This window comes from Schistocerca nitens, chromosome 9 (assembly GCF_023898315.1).
Source record: "Schistocerca nitens isolate TAMUIC-IGC-003100 chromosome 9, iqSchNite1.1, whole genome shotgun sequence".
Classification (NCBI taxonomy): domain Eukaryota; kingdom Metazoa; phylum Arthropoda; class Insecta; order Orthoptera; family Acrididae; genus Schistocerca; species Schistocerca nitens.
In genome coordinates, this window is record NC_064622.1 from 289070910 (window position 1) to 289093369 (window position 22460).

The 22460-nt window shown below is 40.1% G+C and overlaps 1 protein-coding gene across 1 annotated transcript in view; it reads right to left on the reverse strand.

The window, feature by feature from the left end:
- Positions 1-22460, reverse strand: part of LOC126202937 (cubilin-like) — a 771281-nt gene that overhangs the window by 652323 nt on the left and 96498 nt on the right. The window contains exons 9-10 of the mRNA XM_049937033.1: positions 15687-15825; positions 12134-12234 (exon numbers count right to left, since the gene is read on the reverse strand). Coding sequence (XP_049792990.1) covers positions 12134-12234; positions 15687-15825 — 240 coding nt within the window. The remainder of the gene's footprint in view (positions 1-12133; positions 12235-15686; positions 15826-22460) is intronic.

The window sequence follows — 22460 nt, forward strand, 5'->3', positions numbered from 1 at the left end:
CAAATTTATTCAAATTTGCTGAATAACAGCGTCCACCTGAGAAGACTGGTGTAATCAGCTGTACTTGGCAATCTGTCTTTTTGTAGCCACTTCATGAACCCAGTCAGACTTAGCCCCTGTTGTGCCATCAATCCAGTCCTATGAGTCAGGAGGTAAAACAGCTGCTATCTTCAAAAGCACATGGTACAGGTGTTCAGAAACAATATCCAACTTTCAACAAGTAAAAAGAATTCTTTCTCTGACAATACCAGAATCAGCCCTATGTAAAATCCTATTTACTGCATTGTTCTTGACAAAGTGAACCAACCTTGCAAATTTTGGAAGAACTCCATGGTCTCGGGTCAGTAAGAAACTTATTGAGCACAATAGTCTTGCTGTCTGATGTCGTAATTCATCCAAACTATAGACCCATGAAACCATCTCGATATATGAATCAAATGTCTGTACACCTTCACCACAGGCGGCACGTTTGTAAGCGTATCTCTTTGCCGCCGACCAACGTCTGTGATCCACATGCACAGTACCGCCGCAGTGGAGCATATCCCACATGCACAGTACCGCCGCAGTGGAGCATATAAGGCCATGCTAGGCATTTTGTCATCAGTCTTGCGACTCACTCTAAGGATGGCTGGACGATATGCAGCCGAAATATCAGTGGAAGAAATTTTATTTGCATGGCTGCATGCCCGAAATTTAATGGACTATTCATTACCCCATGAGAAGTTGAAAATGCACATCAAGTACCTCTTCGGGGAGGAGATGGTTTCATGAGTCCATAGTTTGGACAAATTATGACACTGGAGAGCAAGACTATTGAGCTCCTTGAGTTTTTTACTGAACTGTCAGTACCACGAAGCTGTTACAAAATTTGCAAGGTTGGTTCACTTTGTCAAGAATAATGCAGTAAATAGAATATTACATAGAGCTGGTACAGCTATTGTCAGAAAAAGAATTCGTTTTACTCATCGGATGTTGGATATTGTTTCTGAACACCTGTATCATCTACATTTGAAGATAGCATTTGTTTTGTCTCCTGACTCATGGGAATGGACTGATGGTACGACATTGGCTAAGACTGACTGGGTTCGTAAAGTGCCTACAAAAAGACAGATTGCCAAGTACAACCGATTAGACCAGCCTCTTCAGGTGGACTCTGTTATTCACATATTCTCATAATTTTGATGGGTAAGGATCTGGCTGAAGCCATGTTATCTGCCTAAGTGGTAAATTTTGCCTCTACTCCAAAGACTTTGCTGATATCATCTTTCATCAGTGCCATTAATGAAGCTGTCAGACCCCTATCAGAGGATTCAGTTGAAGAAATCTGACGTGAAAAATGCCGAGCAATTACAAATATTGTCCACAAAGATGTAAAGTTTCTAAGGGAGAGAGATTTGTGATATGAAAGTTGGGTGAGGATACTAACACAGTCGTCCCTGCGTGCTGATAAAGGTAATGCTACCCTCCTTTTGCATCAGGAAGTCTACAATGAAAAGATATGTGGTCTACTTAGTTCTGGTGCTTACCGGAAGATAAACAAAGATCCTACCAACAAAGTGGCAATAAGAACGGCAGCCTTTCTGAATGCTTCATCACTACCAAAGAATGTCATAAGAAATTTAAAAGTGCGAGGTGCATTACCATTGAGATTTTATGGGCTTCCTAAAGTTCACAAGATGGATGAGTGTCTAGAGGATTTGTCTATGAGGCCTATAACGAGCACTATTGGTTCACCAACGTATATTTCTGCCAAATATTTAGCTTCCTTATTAACACCGTTGGTAGGAAAATGTGGTCACTACATTCGTAATTCTATGTATTTTATTCAGAGACTTAGCAATGTCAGGGTAAATAGTATGGATGTGCTCGTTAGTTTTGATGTGGTATCATTATATACTAAGGTATCTTTAAAGGACTCCTCATCTCTTATTGGCCAACATTCTGTTAAGAACATCACAGCCTTATTTGAACAAATGCTTTTGTCATCTTATTTTCAGTTTAATGGTATATTTTATGAGCAGATTCATGGAGTTGTTATGGGAAGCCCCTTCTCTCCTCTAATAGCTAATTTATTCATGGAAAAGTCCATGGACAAGGCACAGGACTCACCAAGTTTTAAACCAATGGTATTCTGGAGGCACATGGATGGCACATTTGCAGTGTGGCCACATGGGATGAATGAATTATATTGATTTCTTGAGTATTCGAATTCTATCCATGCTAGTACCAAATGTACAATGAAAATAGAAAAAGACGGCTGCCTCCCCTTTTTGGATGTTGTCATTCGCCGAGAAGTTGATGGCACATTAGGACATGCCGTGTATCGTAAACCAACACTGACACATCTATATCGGTAAGCCAGTAGCTGCCATCACCCTTCACAGACCATAGTTGTCCTAAGACCTTAGTGCATAGGGTGCACTTTATATCTGATAAAGATAATTTGCAATAAGAGCTCATACACCTGAAGAGCATTTTTAAAGTGAATGGATTTTCTCTGCAATTTGTAGAGCATTCAATTTACAACCTAGAGTGCAGGTATGTGACGGGGAAGAAGATAGTCATTCCTTCAGATCAAGTGTGTTTTTAGATTAGCTAATAATTTAATAGAGATAATGGTTTTAATGTGGACAAAGCATCGTATCCAGCTTGTGGGGTAATTAACTGCAGAGAAGTCATCATGGTGTCACTGCCGCCGAACATACACTGATAAACAAATAGAATGTTTGTACACCTCCGCCATAGGCAGTGCGTGTGTAAGCGTATCTCTTTGCTGCCAACCAGCATGAGTTGTACCACCGTTACCACCATGGTGGGGTGTATAAGGTGACGCTTGGCACCTTGTCATCAGTCTTGTGACTCACTCTGAGGGTGGCCGGATGATACGCAGCCAAAATATCAATGGAAGAAATTTTATTTGCTTTTTGCTATTTGGCCCGAAATTTAATGAACTATTCATTATACCGCAAAAGTTGAAAATGCACAATTTAAGAGTATACTGAGGGGAAGAGTAATGGGAAAAGGAGGTAATGTATTTCCCACAGTTGAAAAGAAATATTAAAACCATCTGATATGGAAATTGAAGTTGCATGTGGGACCACTAAGACAAGACTCGTTATCAAAGTGGGCACAAAATTACAAGGGGCATTCAATAAGCAATGCAACACTTTTTTTTCTCAGCCCATTTTTGTTAAAAAAAGAAAAAAAAACAAATTGTTGTGGGACATTGTGGAAGATTCCCACTTCAGCCTCTATAGTTTCATGAAATTCCAGTATGTCGTGGCACCATACATAGCCTTCAAAATGGCGTCTTTGACAAAGGTGTGTTCCAAGCAGAGAGCTGTCATTGAGTTTTTTTGGTGGAAAACCAGAACATCGCAGATATTCATAGTCACTTTCAGAACGTCTACAGAGACTTGACAGCAAACAAAACCATGATGAGTTGTTGGGTGAGGCGTGTGTCACCATCACAGTAATGTCACACAAACCTGTATGAGTCCTCACATGACTGTCAACCACACACACTATGACTCTTGCAATGTTGGAACATGCAGACACTCTCATCTGAGGTAATTGATGGATTACAATCAAACATGTCGTTGCACAACTGGATGTCTTGTTGGTAGTGCTGATATACTCATCCACCAGTTGGGCTATTCAAAGATGTGTGTCCCTCTGGCTCAACACTGCCTTATGAGACTGAGCATGACAATTTTTAGTTGAGCATTGTCACAGGCGATGAAACATGGGTTCACCAAATCAGAAACAAAATGGCACATGCCACCTCTCCTCTGAAGAAAATGTTCAAAGCCACATCCTCAGCCACTAAAGTCATGGCAATGGTCTTCTGGGATCATGAATAGGTTATCCCGTTTGATGTCCTCCCTCATGGTGCAATGATCAACTCTGAAGCCTACTGTGCTACCCGTAGGAAATTGAAGAAATGACTTCAGTGTGTTCATTGCCATGAAAATGCAAATGAACTCCTTCTCCATGAAAATGCGAGGCCTCTTACAAGTCTGTGCACTCGAGAGGAACTCACAAAACTTCATTGGATTGTTCTTCCTCATACATCCTACAGCCAAAATCTCTCACCTTCCAAGTTCCGTCCATTTGGCCCAAAGAAGAATGCATTCTGTGGAAGCAATACATGGATGATAGGTAGGTTATTGATGCAGCAAGATGTTGGCTCCGATGCTGACCAGTGTAGTGGTAGCATGCGAGCATATAAGCCCTCCTGCTAATGTGGTGTAAGGCCATCACATTGAACGGAGATTATGTTGAAAAATAGAGACTTTTAGCCAAAACACTGGGGAATACTATCGTGTATTGGAATCATGAATAAAACCAACCTGCTTTCAGAGAAAAGTGTGTTGCATTACATATTGAATACCCCTTGTGTAACTGGATACTACTATTGACCCACCTCTTAATGTAACCAAAAACTTTAGAGAAAATCTCAATCTGCTTGTATGTAAGTACCCTAATTGTACTATTATAATTGGAGGAGACTCTTATCATTCAGTAAACAGTTGGGATGGCTACAGTTTCATTACAATTGGGATGATTACACTTTTGTTAGTGGGGGCTTCACAAGACATCCTGTTAAATATTAGTAAATGCCTTCTCTGAAAACTACCAAGAACTGATAATTCAGAACCACCCTCATGATGGAAGTTTATTAGATCTAATGATAAGAAACAGACCTGACCTCTTTAAGGATGTTTGCAACAAAACTGACATCACCAATCATGAGGCAGTGCAGCAGCACTGAATACCATAGTACAATGGGCAATTAAAACAAACAGAAAGATATATGAGGGTGGTCTGAATAATTCTTGGAATGCAATAGAATAACATAACTTACATCACTGATTTTTTTTTAATTTTTCAATGAAGTCTCCTTGTAGATTAATGCACTTGGTCCAGTGATGTTCCAGTGCCTTGATCCCATCTCAAAAATGAGTTTCCTCCAGGCCTGCAAACTAGTTGTCAACTCTGGCTATCAATTCCTCATTTGAAGTGGATCTTTGTCCACCAAGAAAAATTTTCAGTTTTGGGAAGAGATGGAAGTCTGACGGAGCCATATCAGATGAATAAGGTGTGTGTAGCAACAATTCATACCTTAGTTTCTGTAATTTTGCCATGGCGACGGCCCCTGTGTGCGGGCGCACGTCAAGTGCTGCATCACCCACCTTTCAGATATTTTTTTCATTTCTAATTCTTCAGTTAAAATGCGATATACCCTTTCAGATGATATCTGGCAAGCTTGAGCAATTTCACACACTTTCAACGATCCTCCATGAGCATTTTGTGCACTTTTGCAATGATTTCTGGAGTAGTATCACATCTTGGCCATCCATAACACAGATCACCATATAAACTCTCCCGACCAAATTTAAATTCATTTTTCCACTTGGCAACAGTTGAATATGAAGGAGCAGAGTCCCCCAGGGTAATCTGGAAAATTGGCAAGAATGTCCTCTGCTTTCATACCTTTCTTTACGAAGTACTTAATCACTGCTTGAATCTTGTTTTTTTCCATCTTCGCAAATCACTATGCGGAAACAACAATAGAGCCACATCACTGCCACAGCTCTCTTCCAAGAGCACTGACGTGGCACATGTTTACAGTCAACAGTCCAAGGAATATCACGTGAACAACTCATTGCACTAGCGTTGACCTCTCTTGGTGATTCCGAGAACTTTTCAAGCCATTCTCGTATATGTTCAGAAATCTAGAAGAAGAATTAATAACATCATATCTAAATGAGGAACCTGAGACTTTTGCTGAGAACAAGAGCATGCAGCAAACTAAGGCTCAAAGTTAAAGGACCATGCACTGGATAGATATGTACGCAGTAGGACAGTCCATGATTAGAGAGACTATCAGTTGTTACAGTTACTGCATACAAACTTCTAAAGGAGGAGAGACTACTGCGTAATAGGTGAAGAAAAGGCATAGGGCTGTAGACAGAGAAATGCTGGATGAAATGTGTTTGGTTGTCAAGGGAGCTACCGGTAAGTGTGAAGCCTTCAATGACAACTATAACAAAATATTGTTGAAAAGATCTTTCAGAAAACCCAAAGCAACTCTGGTCATACATAAAGGCTATCATTGATATCAGAGTTAGTGTCCTGTCACTCACGGATGAGACAGATAGTAGCAAAGCAAAAGAAGAAATGCTTAACTTAGTTTCAAATGTTCCTTTCCAAGGGAAATCCCAATACTATTTTAATTCTTGTACCTTGAAAAGATGAGTAAGTACCACTGAAAAGATGAGTGAAATAACTATTACTGTCATTGGCATTTAGAAACAGCTGAAATGGTTAAAACTGAACAAAGTCCTATGTTCTGATGAAATCCCTATAAGATTCTATACAGAGTATGCAGCTCAGTCAGCCCCTCTATTAACTATAATTTATTGTATATCCCTCGAACAAAAACTGTGGCCAGCAGTGATACCTGTCTACAAAAAGGTAGCAGAAGTGATGCACAAAACTGTCATTCAATATCCTAAATATTCATTTGTTGTTCAATCTTAGAATATATTCTGAGCTCAAATACAATGAGATATCTTGAACAAGATGACCTTCTCATTGCCAACCTCCACAGATTCCAAACACGTTGATCTCATTAAATCAAACTCATGTTTCTATCACATGACATCAAAGACATGGGTCGAGGCAGTCATATAGATGCAGTATTTCTTGATTTCCTAAAAGCATTTCACTCAGTACCACACCTACGCTTATTATCAAAAGTTCATTTGTATGGAGTATCAAGTGAAATTTGTGCCTGGGTAGAGGACATTTTGGTAGAAAAGACGCAGCAAGTTATCTTGGATAGAGAGTCACTGATAGGTGTAGAAATAACTTTGAGTGTGACCCAGGGAAGTGTGTTAGGTCCCTTGCTGATCATGTTGTATGTTAATGATCTTGCGGACAATATTAACGTAAACCTCAGACTTTTTGCAGAGGGTGTAGTTATGTATAATGAAGAAATGTTTGAAAGAAGCTGCATAAATATTCAGTCAGATCTTGATAAGGTTTCAAAGTAGTTCAAAGATTGGCAACTTGCTTTAAATATTACAAAATGTGAAACTTTGCCCTCCAGAAAATTGAAAAAAAAAATAAAATAAAATAAAATAAAATAGTATCCTATGACTATAATATCAACTAGGCACATTTGGAATCAGTCAACTCACACAAATACCAGAGTGTTAACACTTTGAAGGAACATGAAACATAATGATCACATAAGCTCGGTCATGGGTAAAGCACATAGTAATACTTCAGTATAATGGTAGAATACTAGAGAAATGCAACGAGTCTACAAAGGCAATTGCTTACAAATCACTTGTGTGGCCCATCCTAGTGTGGGTGACCTGTACCAAATATGACTAACAGAGGATACTGAACGTATATATAGAAGGGCACCACAAATGGTCACAGATTTGTTTGACATGCTGGACAGTGTCACAGTGATGCTGAAGAAATGAACTGGCAGGCTCTTGAAGACAGACATAACCTATCCCAACAAAGCCTACTAAAAAAGTTTCAGGAACTGGCTTTCAATGATGGCTCTAGGAAGATACTGTAATCCCCCTATATGCTGCTCCCATAGTGATCATGAGAACAAGATCAGATTAACTACAGCATGAACTGAGGCATTTAAACAATCATTATTCCCACACTGAATGGAACAGAAAAAAATTCTAGTAACTGATAGCCTGGGGCATACTCTCTGCCATGCACATAACAGTGGTTTGCTCGGTATGGATTTAGATGTAGTTGTAGATGTAGGTGCATTAACAGGCACAGAAGCAACTACTGCTGGCTACCTCCACCAGGTTCAAAGCTGGCAGAATTGATTTTTTGGTTAAGCTAACTTATCTATGTGCTAGTGCTGCCTCACTTTACTATCCACCTGGGTGCCTCACTTTACTATCCATCTGGGTGCCCAGGAATTTCATATATGAAGCACCAGCCAATGTATGATGATATATCTCTACTTCTGGCACCTGTAAGTCATTTTTATTTGTTTCGAATAACATAATATTTTTTGTAAGATTACAAATTAAGGTGGTGGGTGTTAATCACTTTTAATCCTGTTAAATTATTTTCCTAGATGTGTTGGATATGGATTTGTCTATGCCCTTTTCAGTGTACTTGTGTCAACAGCAAACATCTCAGGTTTAGAATAGTCCTCCAATGTCAGAGGTAAATCATTTACACAGGCCAAGAAGACAAGTGAGCCGAGAATCGAATCTTGCAAGAACCATTTTCAGTGTCTGTCCACTCAAATTTCATCTTATTTTTGTTGCATAATATGTTAATGTTACCCTGAGTTTTCCATGGTTCTGAAATGACTTTATATTTAAAAGGGAAACATACAACTGTAGTTTCCACAGTATATTTTATGATGTAAACAATCACAAGCCTTGTCAACATCACAGAAAATGTTAATAGGGTAATTTTTCTTCTACCAATACTGACTGTTCATATCATATATTGTTTTCTCAGTAAAGAAGCATTTACAGAAGCCAAACTGAAGTGCTGTTAAAATGTTATTCCCAGAGAGGTGGTTCAATAGGCTGTCGTAAGCTACCTTCTCTAAAAAAATTGACAACATGGGAAGGAAGGTGATGGATCTATAATTGGGGGTTACTTGCTTTGCTCCACTTTTAGAAATGGGTACCACTACTGTATAATTCAGGTTTAGTAAACACACCCTGATTTATCAAATAGTTATGACGATTACCAAGTAAACATTATATATTAGTACTTTGGTTGAAGTTCCCGTGACTTAATGATTTTTGAGATCATCTTATAGATGATTTACAAAACTGATGCCTGGTAGTTGTATTTGCAATGCTTGTCTGAATAAGTCTAATGCATCTCCTTTTGACAGTCCATGTTTTGGGTTCAAATGGCTCTGAGCACTATGGGACTCAACTGCTGAGGTCATTAGTCCCCTAGGACCTAGAACTAGTTAAACCTAACTAACCTAAGGACATCACAAACATCCATGCCCGAGGCAGGATTCGAACCTGCGACCGTAGCGGTCTTGCGGTTCCAGACTGCAGCGCCTTTAACCGCACGGCCACTTCGGCCGGCCTCCATGTTTTGTTTCTGTGTTATCAGCTACAGTTACAAATAATTTCTTGAACTGATTAGCCACTAATTTAATTTAATATCACATGTCCCTTGCTAAAGTAGTAGTAGTTTTACAAGGATATTGGGTATGTTTGTGGTATTGACAGGGATGGGATAGGTAGATGGCCACTGCCTTGTAGTAGTAACCTCCCAGCATTTCCATGAAGTAATTTAGGGAAACAACGGAAAACATATATCAGGGAGTTGAATATCATTTACTTTAGTGTGTTTATTCATTTCATGGTGAACAATTCTCCAAACAATAAAGAATTTTGAAATACCGTACTGTTTTTGTCCCCTTTAATTCTTCATTAGAGCAGCTCTCTGCATTTAATAAAGCTCGCTTTTCCTGCTACAACATATTTTGAACCCAGCTAGTGGCCATCCTTTTTCCCATGTGTCTGAGTCATGGTAAAGAAAAACAAGAACATTCTTAGAAAAGAACTGAATTTCTCATCTGCTTTGGTCCTTGGTAAACTTCTTTCCACTGTTCATTTGCAAATTCCCTCTGAATAGTGTAACTTGAGTTGGTACTTATGACAGAATGTTTCTCTTATTGCTTAAATCTGACTGGTGAGGATGCTTCATTGCTGACATTTAATCATCATAATCATATAAACCATATATTATGGGGCTTACATCTACATCATGAGATACAGTTGTGTTTTGCACTAAATCCTACTCTCGTTGGGCGTGTTACTGCAGGATCAAACTATAACTGGAAATCTGCAACTAGTGCCTTTGACCTGAACCTTTTGAGATCATATCACTATTTAAATATCCACATAAAAATTGCTTCCCAGTTATTTCTACACATTTGTATTAGGTTTTTGGCTAAGATGATTCGATATGCTTCAAGGCAGCCCACTACCACACAACTACCTCATGTATGGAGCAGATTCCATACTGCATGGAAATATTTTACATTCTCACAATATTCACCAAATTAAATAAATAAATACAACAGGACATGACAGGTGGAAAATTGAAATGAAGTAAAACAATGCTTCTCCCATAACTTATCATTTGAATATTTGACCACAGCAATGTAATTTCTGCATAACATTCATGTTAAAGATCTTGACTTGGCCAGAATACAGACAACATATAGTGGGCTGTGTAAAGTTATATAAGATTTTTGTTTGATGTACAACATAAAACAGCAGTTGAGTAACATACGATCAAATGGAGTGGCTTTTCTCCCAACTTTCATGTATGTAATAATCTACAAGTAATTCACACAATTACCAGTGTGAGTACATCAGCAATCATCGTAATTTGCTGTTAGTATACTTTACAGAAAGAATCTTTAGTGGCTGCATCTGTCAATTAACATACAACTTGATTTCTTCCACCTCCCTGATGGTTCTTCTGATAAGGGTTACAGAGCATGATGTGTGAATAAATGAATCACAGGCATATGATAGATACTGCTTCAGTCAATTTGGATATCCTTGGAAATTTAATATCAGTATCTATTTCTGTTCTACATTTTCTTGCTTGAATGTTCCCAAAGTTTCGGGAAAATTCATAATGGTTAGATACTAATTTTCAACCATGTAGGTCCTACCTATAACCAATCTAACTTAAATGGAAGGGCAAGCCACTGAATAAAGATAATCTGTTTCCTGGCCCATAGGTTGACAACACTGACTCAACAATGACATTTCAACATTTCACTATCATGCTTTAGCTGTACTCGTTCAGTAAATAGCTCAATTCTTACTGATTTCAGACCATTTTACTGTAACAGCCCCAATGTCCCTACACACCAAGGAAGCAATGAGAGGGAGGATTTAGTGTCCTGTACTCTGAAGGCATTAAAGATGCTGAAATTATTTGCAGAATGCAACTGTAGTATTGTGATGGCTGTCAGTGCAAACAAAAAATTTACAAGTACATAGAGCACTTTTTATGTGGAAGTGTACCTGTCTGCAACAAAGAGCGTTCAGATAGGTCATCCACTTTGAAAATGGACAGGAACATTGATAGAGCTGAGTGAATGATTCATGACAATTATCATGCCATAATTGTGCATTAGTTGAGAGTAAAACACATGAACCTTTTATTTATTAAAAATTTGTGTTTATTGGGTACTATGTCAACTGTCAAACAAACAGATTCAGTCACATAGTAACCATTGCTGAGACATGGGTCCATCACTACAAACCACAGAGTAAGCTGCAGAGCATGTTGTGAAAACATCCATCTTTCCCTGCAGCAAAAGACATTCAAGATCCAAGCTCCTGCAGGAAGTGTTTTGAGATATGAAGGATAAGAGAAGTTTACAGAAGGTGTGCTTTTACTTCAGGAATACGACCACACTCATACTGCTGAGAAAACAATCCAGTGTATCCAAAATCTTGCTTTTGAGCTCCTGGGGCATCCATTGTATGGTTCTGACTTACCTCCAAGTAATTTTTGTCTTTGCGATCTGATGAAACATCACCTGCTGAAACTAAGTTTTTGCCAAATGGCAAGGCTGCAAGGTCGATGCAGCAGTGCATGAGCACAATGCTGCAATGTTTCTTCCAGCACTGAACTAGGAAGCTTATTAAGAGATGGGTAAAGTGCAAATGGCTTGAGGGAGATTATGCAGGCAAATGATGTTACTTACAAAGCTGTTTTGCCAGTAACAAGTTTCATTTGAAAAAATGGCCAAACTGCCTTTCCTTTTTTAGTTAGACTCGTGTATTTGAATTGATGTCAGTTTTCAGTACAGCATATAAATTTAGTTTGTATCATTGTTCTCTCTGCTATTGATTTTACTGGCTTCTTTCACATTACACAAGTGTAGCTTCAGATAGAGAACTACAGAAAATGGTGCATGAGCTCATTCTTCTCAGAAGTCTTTAGTTTTAATTTGTAGTTTCCTGTTTAAAGTTACTGGGCTAGCAATAAATATTTTCACAATCTTAAAATATCTTGTTTGCAATATGAGAAAAGTAATTTTATTAAATCAAGAAGATCTTACCTTTGTGTTGATACATTGCACATAGGGTTGGAGACTGCATCCTCCATTATTTTGCTCACATTCATTAACGTCCAGACAATAAAACCCATTTCCAGTGTAGCCTAAAATGAACATTGCAAGATAACTTCATAAAACCAACAATTAATATAAAATTACTGATTTATAAAAAGTCATACTGAAAACTATAACAGCTCCATATATATATATATATATATATATATATATATATATATATATATATATATATCTTGGTGATGTGACTTACCAAATGAAAGTGCTGGCAGGACGACAGACACACAAACAAACACAAACATATATATTTTTCCTACGTGGAATGTTTCCCTCTATTATATATATATATATATATATATATATATATATATATATATATATATATATATATATATATAAGGATGATGTAACTTACCAAACGAAAGCGTTGGTGTGTTGATAGACACACAAATAAACACAAACACACACACAAAATTCAAGCTTTCGCAACCCATGGTTGCTTCATAAGGAAAGAGGGAAGGAGAGGGAAAGACGAAAGGATGTAGGTTTTAAGGGAGAGGGTAAGGAGACATTCCAATCCCGGGAGCGGAAAGACTTACCTTAGGGGGAAAAAAGGACAGGTATACACTCGCACACACACACATATCCATCCGCACATATACAGACACAAGCAGACATTTGCCTTCTGTTCCAAATTACCATAGCCACTTCCTCATCCCCTCAAACCCAGAACCTCCCACAGAAGAACCCCAAAAGTGCCCCACTTGTGACAGGATACTTTTTGGGACTGGATCAGACTCTGAATGTGGCTCTCCAGCAGGGATACGACTTCCTCAAATCCTGCCCTGAAACGAGATCCATCCTTCATGAAATCCTCCCCACCCCACCAAGAGTGTCTTTCCGCCGTCCACCTAACCTTCGTAACCTCTTGGTTCATCCCTATGAAATCCCCAAACCACCTTCCCTACCGTCTGGCTCCTACCCTTGTAACCGCCCCCGGAGTAAAACCTGTCCCATGCACCCTCCCACCACCACTTACTCCAGTCCTGTAACCCGGAAGGTGTACACGATCAAAGGCAGAGCCACGTGTGAAAGCACCCACGTGATTTACCAACTGACCTGCCTACACTGTGAAGCTTTCTATGTGGGAACGACCAGCAACAAACTGTCCATTCGCATGAATGAACACAGGCAGACAGTGTTTGTTGGTAATGTGGATCACCCTGTGGCTAAACATGCCTTGGTGCACGGCACAGTATTACACCGTCCGGGTTATCTGGATATTTCCTACTAACACCAACCTGTCAGAACTCCGGAGATGGGAACTTGCCCTTCAGTATATCCTCTCTTCCCGTTACCCACCAGGCCTCAACCTCCGCTAATTTCAGGTTGCGCCGCTCATACCTCACCTGTCAATCAACAACATCTTTGCTTCTGTACTTCCGCCTCGACTGACATAAAGATGATGTGACTTACCAAACGAAAGTGCTGGCAGGTCGATAGACACACAAACAAACACAAACATACGCACAAAATTCAAGCTTTATGTGTGTGTGTGCGAGTGTATACCTGTCCTTTTTCCCCCTAAGGTAAGTCTTTCCACTCCCGGGATTGGAATGACTCCTTACCCTCTCTCTTAAAACCCACATCCTTTCGTCTTTCCCTCTCCTCCCCTCTTTCCTGATGAGGCAACAGTTTGTTGCGAAAGCTTGAATTTTGTGTGTATGTTTGTGTTTGTTTGTGTGTCTATTGACCGGCCAATATATATATATAATACAGGGAAACATTCCACGCAGGAAAAATATATCTAAAAACAAAGATGATGTGACTTACCGAACGAAAGCGCTGGCAGGTCGATAGACACACAAACAAACACAAACATACGCACAAAATTCAAGCTTTATGTGTGTGTGTGCGAGTGTATACCTGTCCTTTTTTCCCCCTAAGGTAAGTCTTTCCGCTCCCGGGATCGGAATGACTCCTTACCCTCTCCCTTAAAACCCACATCCTTTCGTCTTTCCCTCTCCTCCCCTCTTTCCTGATGAGGCAACAGTTTGTTGCGAAAGCTTGAATTTTGTATATATATATATATATATATATATATATATATATATATATATATATATATATATGGTTATAATAGAGGGAAACATTCCACGTAGGAAAAATTCCCTCTTAAAGATGATGTGACTTACCATATGAAAGCGCTGGCAGGTCGATAGACACACAAACAAACACAATCATACACACAAAATTCTAGCTTTCGCAACCAACGGTTGCTTCATCAGGAAAGAGGGAAGGAGAGGGAAAGACGAAAGGATGTAGGTTTTAAGGGAGAGGGTAAGGAGTCATTCCAATCCGGGGGCGGAAAGACTTACGTTAGGGGGAAAAAAGGACAGGTATACACTCGCACACACACCCATATCCAACCACACATACACAGACACACATATATATATATATATATATATATATATATATATATATATATATATATATATATATATATATATATATATATATATATAATACAGGGAAACATTCCACGCAGGAAAAATATATCTAAAAACAAAGATGATGTGACTTACCATACGAAAGCGCTGGCAGGTCGATAGACACTCAAACAAACACAATCATACACACAAAATTCTAGCTTTCGCAACCAACGGTTGCTTCATCAGGAAAGAGGGAAGGAGAGGGTGTCTGTGTATGTGTGGTTGGATATGGGTGTGTGTGCGAGTATATACCTGTCCTTTTTTCCCCCTAAGGTAAGTCTTTCCGCTCCCGGGATTGGAATGACTCCTTACCCTCTCCCTTAAAACCCACATCCTTTTGTCTTTCCCTCTCCTTCCCTCTTTCCTGATGAAGCAACCGTTGGTTGCGAAAGCTAGAATTTTGTGTGTATGATTGTGTTTGTTTGTGTGTCTATCGACCTGCCAGCGCTTTCGTATGGTAAGTCCATCTTTGTTTTTAGATATATTTTTCCTGCGTGGAATGTTTCCCTCTACGTTCACAAATGAGTCGTACATAATGAACATAAGAAAATACTATTTCACTAATTATTAATTACTAGCTTTCCTCCTGAAATGCTTGTCACAGATTTGCCTTTTAACCATAGAATTAAAGTTTGACACATTGCTTGAGGCAACAATAAGTTTCTATATATCAAAATACACGTTACTCATTTTATGCTCACAATCAGGTCTACTGTCTGTACTTCACAACTATTGCTGGTTGTTCCTTTGAGAGGTGATACATTGTCAGTATAAGTTGGACCAATTTTTGCAGTTTAAGATCAAGACCAGCATCTAACATGTGTGTGTGTGTGTGTGTGTTTGTGTGTGTGTTTCTTGCATTCCCGTAAAAAAAGACAAGTGGGATATAACAGCTAACATAAACAACTAGCATATAAAGCAGGTGTGAGGCAATTCTGTAACTATTTCAGAACCTCATACTAAACTTGTAATTAGTTATTGCATAATCGTGTATAATACTTGTGATGTTGTTAACTACATTTTAAATTATAGCATCCAGCACAAACCTGTTGGGCAAGATCCGCAATGAAATGACCCTGGCACATTAATGCATGGTACAGGTGGATCCCTGGAACATGCTGGGCTACTACTTGAACACTCATCTACGTCTTGAGTGCATGAAATTCCATTCCCTTTAGTCCAGCCCTGTTAAGAAAAAGCATTTTCACAGTCCCTTAGGTCAATTGCTACTACTGGTACCATATCAAGTTAACAAAAGTGGCTGTGAAAAATGATTCATAGAAAAATGTGATATAGTAACAAGTTCATTAAATGGAGAGGAACATCACACCTAATTTATGAATACAAACGGCACATCCCCAACCACAGGACTGTCTATCACTTCTTCTATTGATGATAATTAACTTTTTCTTACAGTATCTCCTGTTCAGCTTGAGCGCCATTACAATACCATTTGTTCAGTTTTATTTTATATTTTTTAATTTATTGCATAATCATGTATTATACTTGTGACACTGGTAACTACATTTTAAATTCTAGCCTGCTACAGAAACCTGTTGGGCAAGATTCACGATGAAATGACCCAGGTACATTAATACAGTTTTTTCTTCCCAAAGGATGGGCAACTAATGGTCGCGTACAATCAAATGCTAAGAAATCTGGAACAATTATATGATGCTTTTGGAATGTGTTTAGTAATGAAAAACCTTATCTGAAAGAGAAGCACACGAGATAAAGAGTCAAATTCAGGGTCTCAGTCATCACTGTATTTAAAGGAGAAGAAAAATATTCGTCACGAAACGGCATCAAAAATGGGAGAAACATTAAATGCGCCTTAGGGACGTAGCTGCAAACTTTTAGTGTCATTTCATAACACGAACTTACCAGTCTCATGTTCGAGTGTACACAGTCGGGGATTCCCTCATCTTCGCATTAATGATACATTAACCTTTATTTCTTATCTGTGAAAATTGGCTAACTTCGAGTGGTTACGGAGCTCGCCATCGACTTTCGTGTCACTTCTGTAATGCATTAACCCACCACATATTCGCTTCTAGCTATACAGTAATCTCTAATCTGCCTGCTCTGAGAGGAGGTGGAACTTATCCCAGCAGCCAAACTGCTACCTACCGCAAACTTCTGCTCCCAGCATCCTCCGCAAAAAGGCCATCTAAAACCTTTCGTGACCGAGTTAATTACAATTACAGATATTACTATAAAAATTGGTTCCATGCTTCTAGAATGGATACTGAGTCAGGCCATTTCGATTGCTGTTTGTAGTTTTATTATTATTTTAAATCAGACGTTTTATGTCCCGTGGACTCAAAGTGGAATAAGCGGTTTCTTAAATTCATTTCCCCTAGAGTCCAGCGGGACGTCATAAGATACATCCCACTTAATTTTTTTTTATTTACTACAGATTAGGATCCGTATAAAGAAAAAAGTAAGTTTCCGTTTCATGTTTCATATCAAATCAAGGGAAACAAAGCTAGATAACAGCAACAAATAAAATACATAAATGTAAAAATTTAGATACAAATGTGAACAAAAGGCACAAATTTAAAAGTATTTTATAAATAAATGAACATGTCCACAAAGCTGTATATTTGTAGCAAACAAGGTAAAAAAGATAGACACCTGTATCTTAACTCAGTTTATTACTGACAGGAAAAATGATGAAATAAAACCCTCAAAACGCAAACTGCACAATGGAAAAATGAAACAATTAAGCGAAACCTTGCGCAATATATCCCAAACAATGAGCTTGTTGGCTCCAAATAGTTGATACAGTTAACGCTAGATCGCAGCGCAACACAGGCGTCAGACTTTCATATCCCTGTGAACTCGGGGAAATAATTTTGAGAGACACGGATGTCCCGCTGGTCACGAAAGGTTTGAAGTTAGCATTCCCCAACAGCCATACCAAAGCGCGCCGGTGACCATCGTGCTTCCAATGCATCCTTTCACCACTAGTAACACCGTCCAGAACATTGACAGCATTGTAACTTTGGTATGACTGCACGTTGTGGACACGGCATATTGAGAAACCCAAAGGCTTAAGGTCCTATGTTAGTATTGTTTGCTTGTTTCATTGTTCATATCACCCGTTCGTTTGGAGCCTTAATAGTTAAACCCCTGTGTATGTGACTTATGTAAGTGTACTGATTTTACTACCTTATCAGTCGTTAGCTAGTTAGTAAACTGCTTCCTTTATTGATGATTATGATCGTTTGTAATATGAGTCACATCAAGATGTAACCCGTTATACAGAGTGAATCAGGGCATTATTTATTATCCAAGCTCATCGTTAGTCTATGACTGTTAGCTTTTTGTAATGACTTCAAGCTGGGAACAAAGTGACTACTGAACTGTATTTTCGCGAAGTAGGGGAGAGAGTGTCATGAGCATGATACAAGATTTAGGACGACAGCCATTTAAAAAAAGGCGTTCTTCGTTGTGGCAGAATCTTCTCTCGAAGTTCCAATCACCAGCTTTCTCCTCCGAATGCGAAAATATTTTGTTGACGTCGACCTACATAGGGAGAAACGATCATCTTAATAAAATAAGGGAAGTCAGAGCTAGCACAGAAAGATATAGATTTTTTTTTCCGCGCGCTATTCGAGAGGGGAATAATAGAGAATTATTGTGATTGTGGTTCGACGAAGCCTCTGCCAGGCATCTCCTGAGTATCCTGTAGATGTAGATGTACCAAATCACAAGGTGAAAATGTGCAACGAAAAGTGCGTGTGCTACGGTACTGACGCAGTCCAATGACGGAGCACTGAACATTTACATGCCTGACGGAGTAAACTGTGATTTGTTCACTCGTGGAAACGTAAAAAGGCGAGAGAAATGTGTACAAGCAACGGACGCAATCCAGTTACGAAGCACGAAACACATTAGTTATACGCTGCGTAACAAAATTCAAGGAGCACCTTTTCGGAACCCTGTAATTGTTTCCCATTGCAGCGCGTAAGCTTGAAAACTGGCTCAAAGGTGCCTAAAAGCTTCTTCCGTAATGGTGCAAAAACGTGGCGCCCTGCGAAGTCACCCGCGGCTCGGGGACGTCAGAACCGCGACACCCAGCATCGAAACCACTGGCTGGCAGAGGAAAACATTTCAGACGTAAACACCCCTTTCCGCGGGACGTTAATTTCCACACATTTTGCCGTCTAAAACAACAGTTCACAGCGCGATGGGCAACAGGAAGATGCCCTTGACACTGCTGACACCCTCAGACGTATCCACCCTTAACCAGTGCATGAGCCGTGTCACGATAGACGAACATTCCCTGGTCCACCGATCGAAAAGTGCTGCGAACAGTTATGCAATTCTCTAGTGCGATTGCAGGCTGTCGTCACACTGAGCAACGCTGGTAATCTGGAACGAAAACATGGTTCGCAATTACCAAATGTTACCATTTTATGTGGAAATTAAAATTTGGTTCTTTCTGTGGTGTATACGTTGTCTCTTCCAAATGTCTTTACAAATAGGCGTTCGTTGTCCTACGATCACACGTTTTTCATGGAGGCTTTCTCAAGTACCGTAAGTTTACTTATAACCATCCTGTAGTTAGCGAAGTGAATTCGACAGAAGAAGAGAACGAAGACGAGGCGATTGAAGAACCTGTTATCGCCACATCGAGGCGATGAAATGTGTTGATCTGTTACTAAAATATCCAGGACTAAATGTATTTGTTTATAGGTAGGTTTTCACTCTCCAGAAAATGTAAAATATGGATGAGAAACAAATAAACAATTGCATGATTATTTTCCGAAAGTAAATGAAAGCAAGTGATACAAAATACAATGTTTTTAATGTAACTTTATAAACAAGTTGTCACTTTATGGCGGGTAACACGTAAGTAATACCGTGGGCTGTCAGATTCCGCATGTAGCATGTTTAGTAAGTACAGGAAATGGCAATTGCCAGAAAAAAGTGCTTTTTGTATTATCTTTGTTTTCAAGTTATCCGTGAAGTATCACGCGGGGATTAACACGGATAATCGGGAGCTTGTTGCGGCTGTAGCACTGAACTGCGAGGAATATCAACAAACAAATCTTATCGCTCCTGCAGTGCTGGAAATCGGAAGCGTCAGGTGTGAAATTTTTTGTGGAGAACAAACGGTATTCTGTTACAAAATGTTCTCCACTCATTCTTGTTTAATGTTTAAAACTTATTTTTTTGTGGAGAACAAACGGTATTCTGTTACTAAATTTTCTCCACTCATTCTTGTTTAATGTTTAAAACTTACTAGCTACTGATTTCGACGCAATTGTGGCTTCGTATTTAGACACTTTCGCACCTTGATCGACATGTCATATCACCGCAAGTATACCTGGTTGATGCACTGCAACATCCGACTGGCTAAACGAGTTTTAGTCCAGTTTTCTTAACAATGTATAGAAAATAATCTTCAACACAATAATGGTAAAAATACCTGTAGCATTTTCTAACGTATAAATTGTGATTTAATGAAATAGAATGTATCCTTAAAAGGTTAGTAAATGCGCCCAATCTTACGACAGTAACCTGTTATTTTCAGTGCTTTAATAAACTCTACAATCATATGCACATAATCGTACGCAATTTTGTGATTTGTAATGCAGAACTGATGACAAGTAAGTTTTCCCCAGGGAAACTGTTGTGCAGTGCAGGGTCCAGACAGTGTGGGGCCCACACCACGTGGTGCCGCAAATGGTCAGAAGCCGTTTGGATACCACGTCCTATTGGGCTGTACATTGTGGAGAACATATCATGTGTCACATACACTCCGAGGAGGAGTACATGGCACATGCCACAGAGTAGTGGCAACTAGGGCCCTTGCCAGCGCAGGGCTCTTACCATATGCCACATATGCTCAGAAGCAGTGTACGTTGCTCATGCTACAGGGCAGAGCAGTGCAAGGTTCTTGACAGTGTGGGACCATACCATGTGCCACATATGCTCATAGTTGGTGTACACGGCACATGCTAGTGGGCAGCCCAGTGCAGAGCCTCTGACAGTGTAGTGTCCATATCACGTACAAGTCTTCCAAGAAATGGTTTATGTACCACTTGCTACCGAGCAGTGCAGTGCAGAGTCCTTGACAGTGCAGGACCCATATCATATGCAACATTTTCTCAGATATGGTATATATAGCACATGTTGCTGGGCAATGCTGTGTGGGGCCCATGAAAGTGCAGCGTCCATATAATGTGTCACACGTGATCGGAGGCAAATTACGTAGAATATGGTTCACTGAAGAGCCGAAGAAACTGGTACACCTGCCTATTACCATGTACGGCCCTCGTGAACACGCAGAAGTGTCGCAACACGACGCGGCATGGACTCGACTAATGCCTGCAGGGCTATCTATAAATCTGTTAAGAGTACGAGGAGGTGGAGATCTCTACTGAAGAGCACGTTGCAAGGCATCCCAGAAATGCTCAGTAATGGTCATATCTGGGGAGTTTGGTGGCCAGCGGAAGTGTTTAAACTCAGAAGAGTGTTCCTGGAGCCACTCTGCAGCAATTCTGGTCGCGTGGGGCGTCGCATTGTCCTGCTGTAATTGCCAAAGTCTGTTGAAATGCAGAATTGACATGGTGCAGATGATCAGACAGGATGCTTACGAACGTGTCACTTATCAGAGTCGTATCTAGACGTATCAGGGGTCCCATATCACTCCAACTGCACACGCCCCACACCATTACAGAGCCTCCACCAGCTTTAAACGTCCCTTGCTGACATGCAGGGCGCATGGATTGATGAGTTTGTCTCCATACCTGTACACATCCATCCGGTCGATATAGTTTGAAACGAGACTCGTCCGACCAAGCAACATGTTTCCAGTCATCAACAGTCTAATGTCGGTGTTGACGAGCCCAAGCGAGTCGTAAAGCTTTGTGTCGTGCAGTCATCAAGGGTACACGAGTGGGCCTTAGGCTCCAAAAGCCCAAAATGTTCAAATGTATGTGAATTCCTAAGGGACCAAACTGCTTGGGTCAACGGTCCGTAGACTTATACACTACTTAAACTAACTTATACTAAGAACAACACACCACCCATGCCCGAAGGAGGACTCGAACCTCCGGCGGGATGGGCCGCGAGTCTGCGACATGACGCCTCAAACCGCGCGGCCACTCCGTGCGGGCCGAAAGCCCAAATCGATGATGTTTCGTTAACGGTTCGCACGCTGACACTTGATGATGGCCCAACATTGAAATCTGCAGCAATTTGCGGAAGGGTTGCATTTCTGTCAAATTGAACATTTCTCTTAAGTCGTCGATGGTCCCTTTCTTGCAGGATCTTTTTCCGGACGCAGCGATGTCTTAGATTTGATGTTTTACCGGATTCCTAATATTTTCGGTACACTCGTGAAACGGTCTTACGGCAAAATCCCCACTTCATCGCTACCTCGGAGATGCAGTGTCCCATCGCTCGTACGCCGACTATGACATCGCGTACAAACTCACTTAGCCGGCCGGTGTGGCCGAGCGGTTCTAGGTGCTTCAGTCTGGACCCGCGCGACCGCTACGGTCGCGGATTCGAATCCTTCCTCGGGCATGGAAGTGTGTTGTGTCCTTAGATTAGTTAGGTTTAAGTAGTTCTAAGTTCTAGGGGATAGATGACCTCATGGATTAAATCCCATAGTGCTCAGAGCCATTTGAACAAATAGTGCTCAGAGCCATTTGAACAAACTCACTTAAATCTTGATAACCTGCCATTGTAGCAGCAGTAACCGGTCTTAACAACTGCGCCAAACACTTGTTGTCTTATATAGGCGTTGCTGACCGCAGCGCCGTATTCTGCCTGTTTACATATCTCTGTATTTGAATACG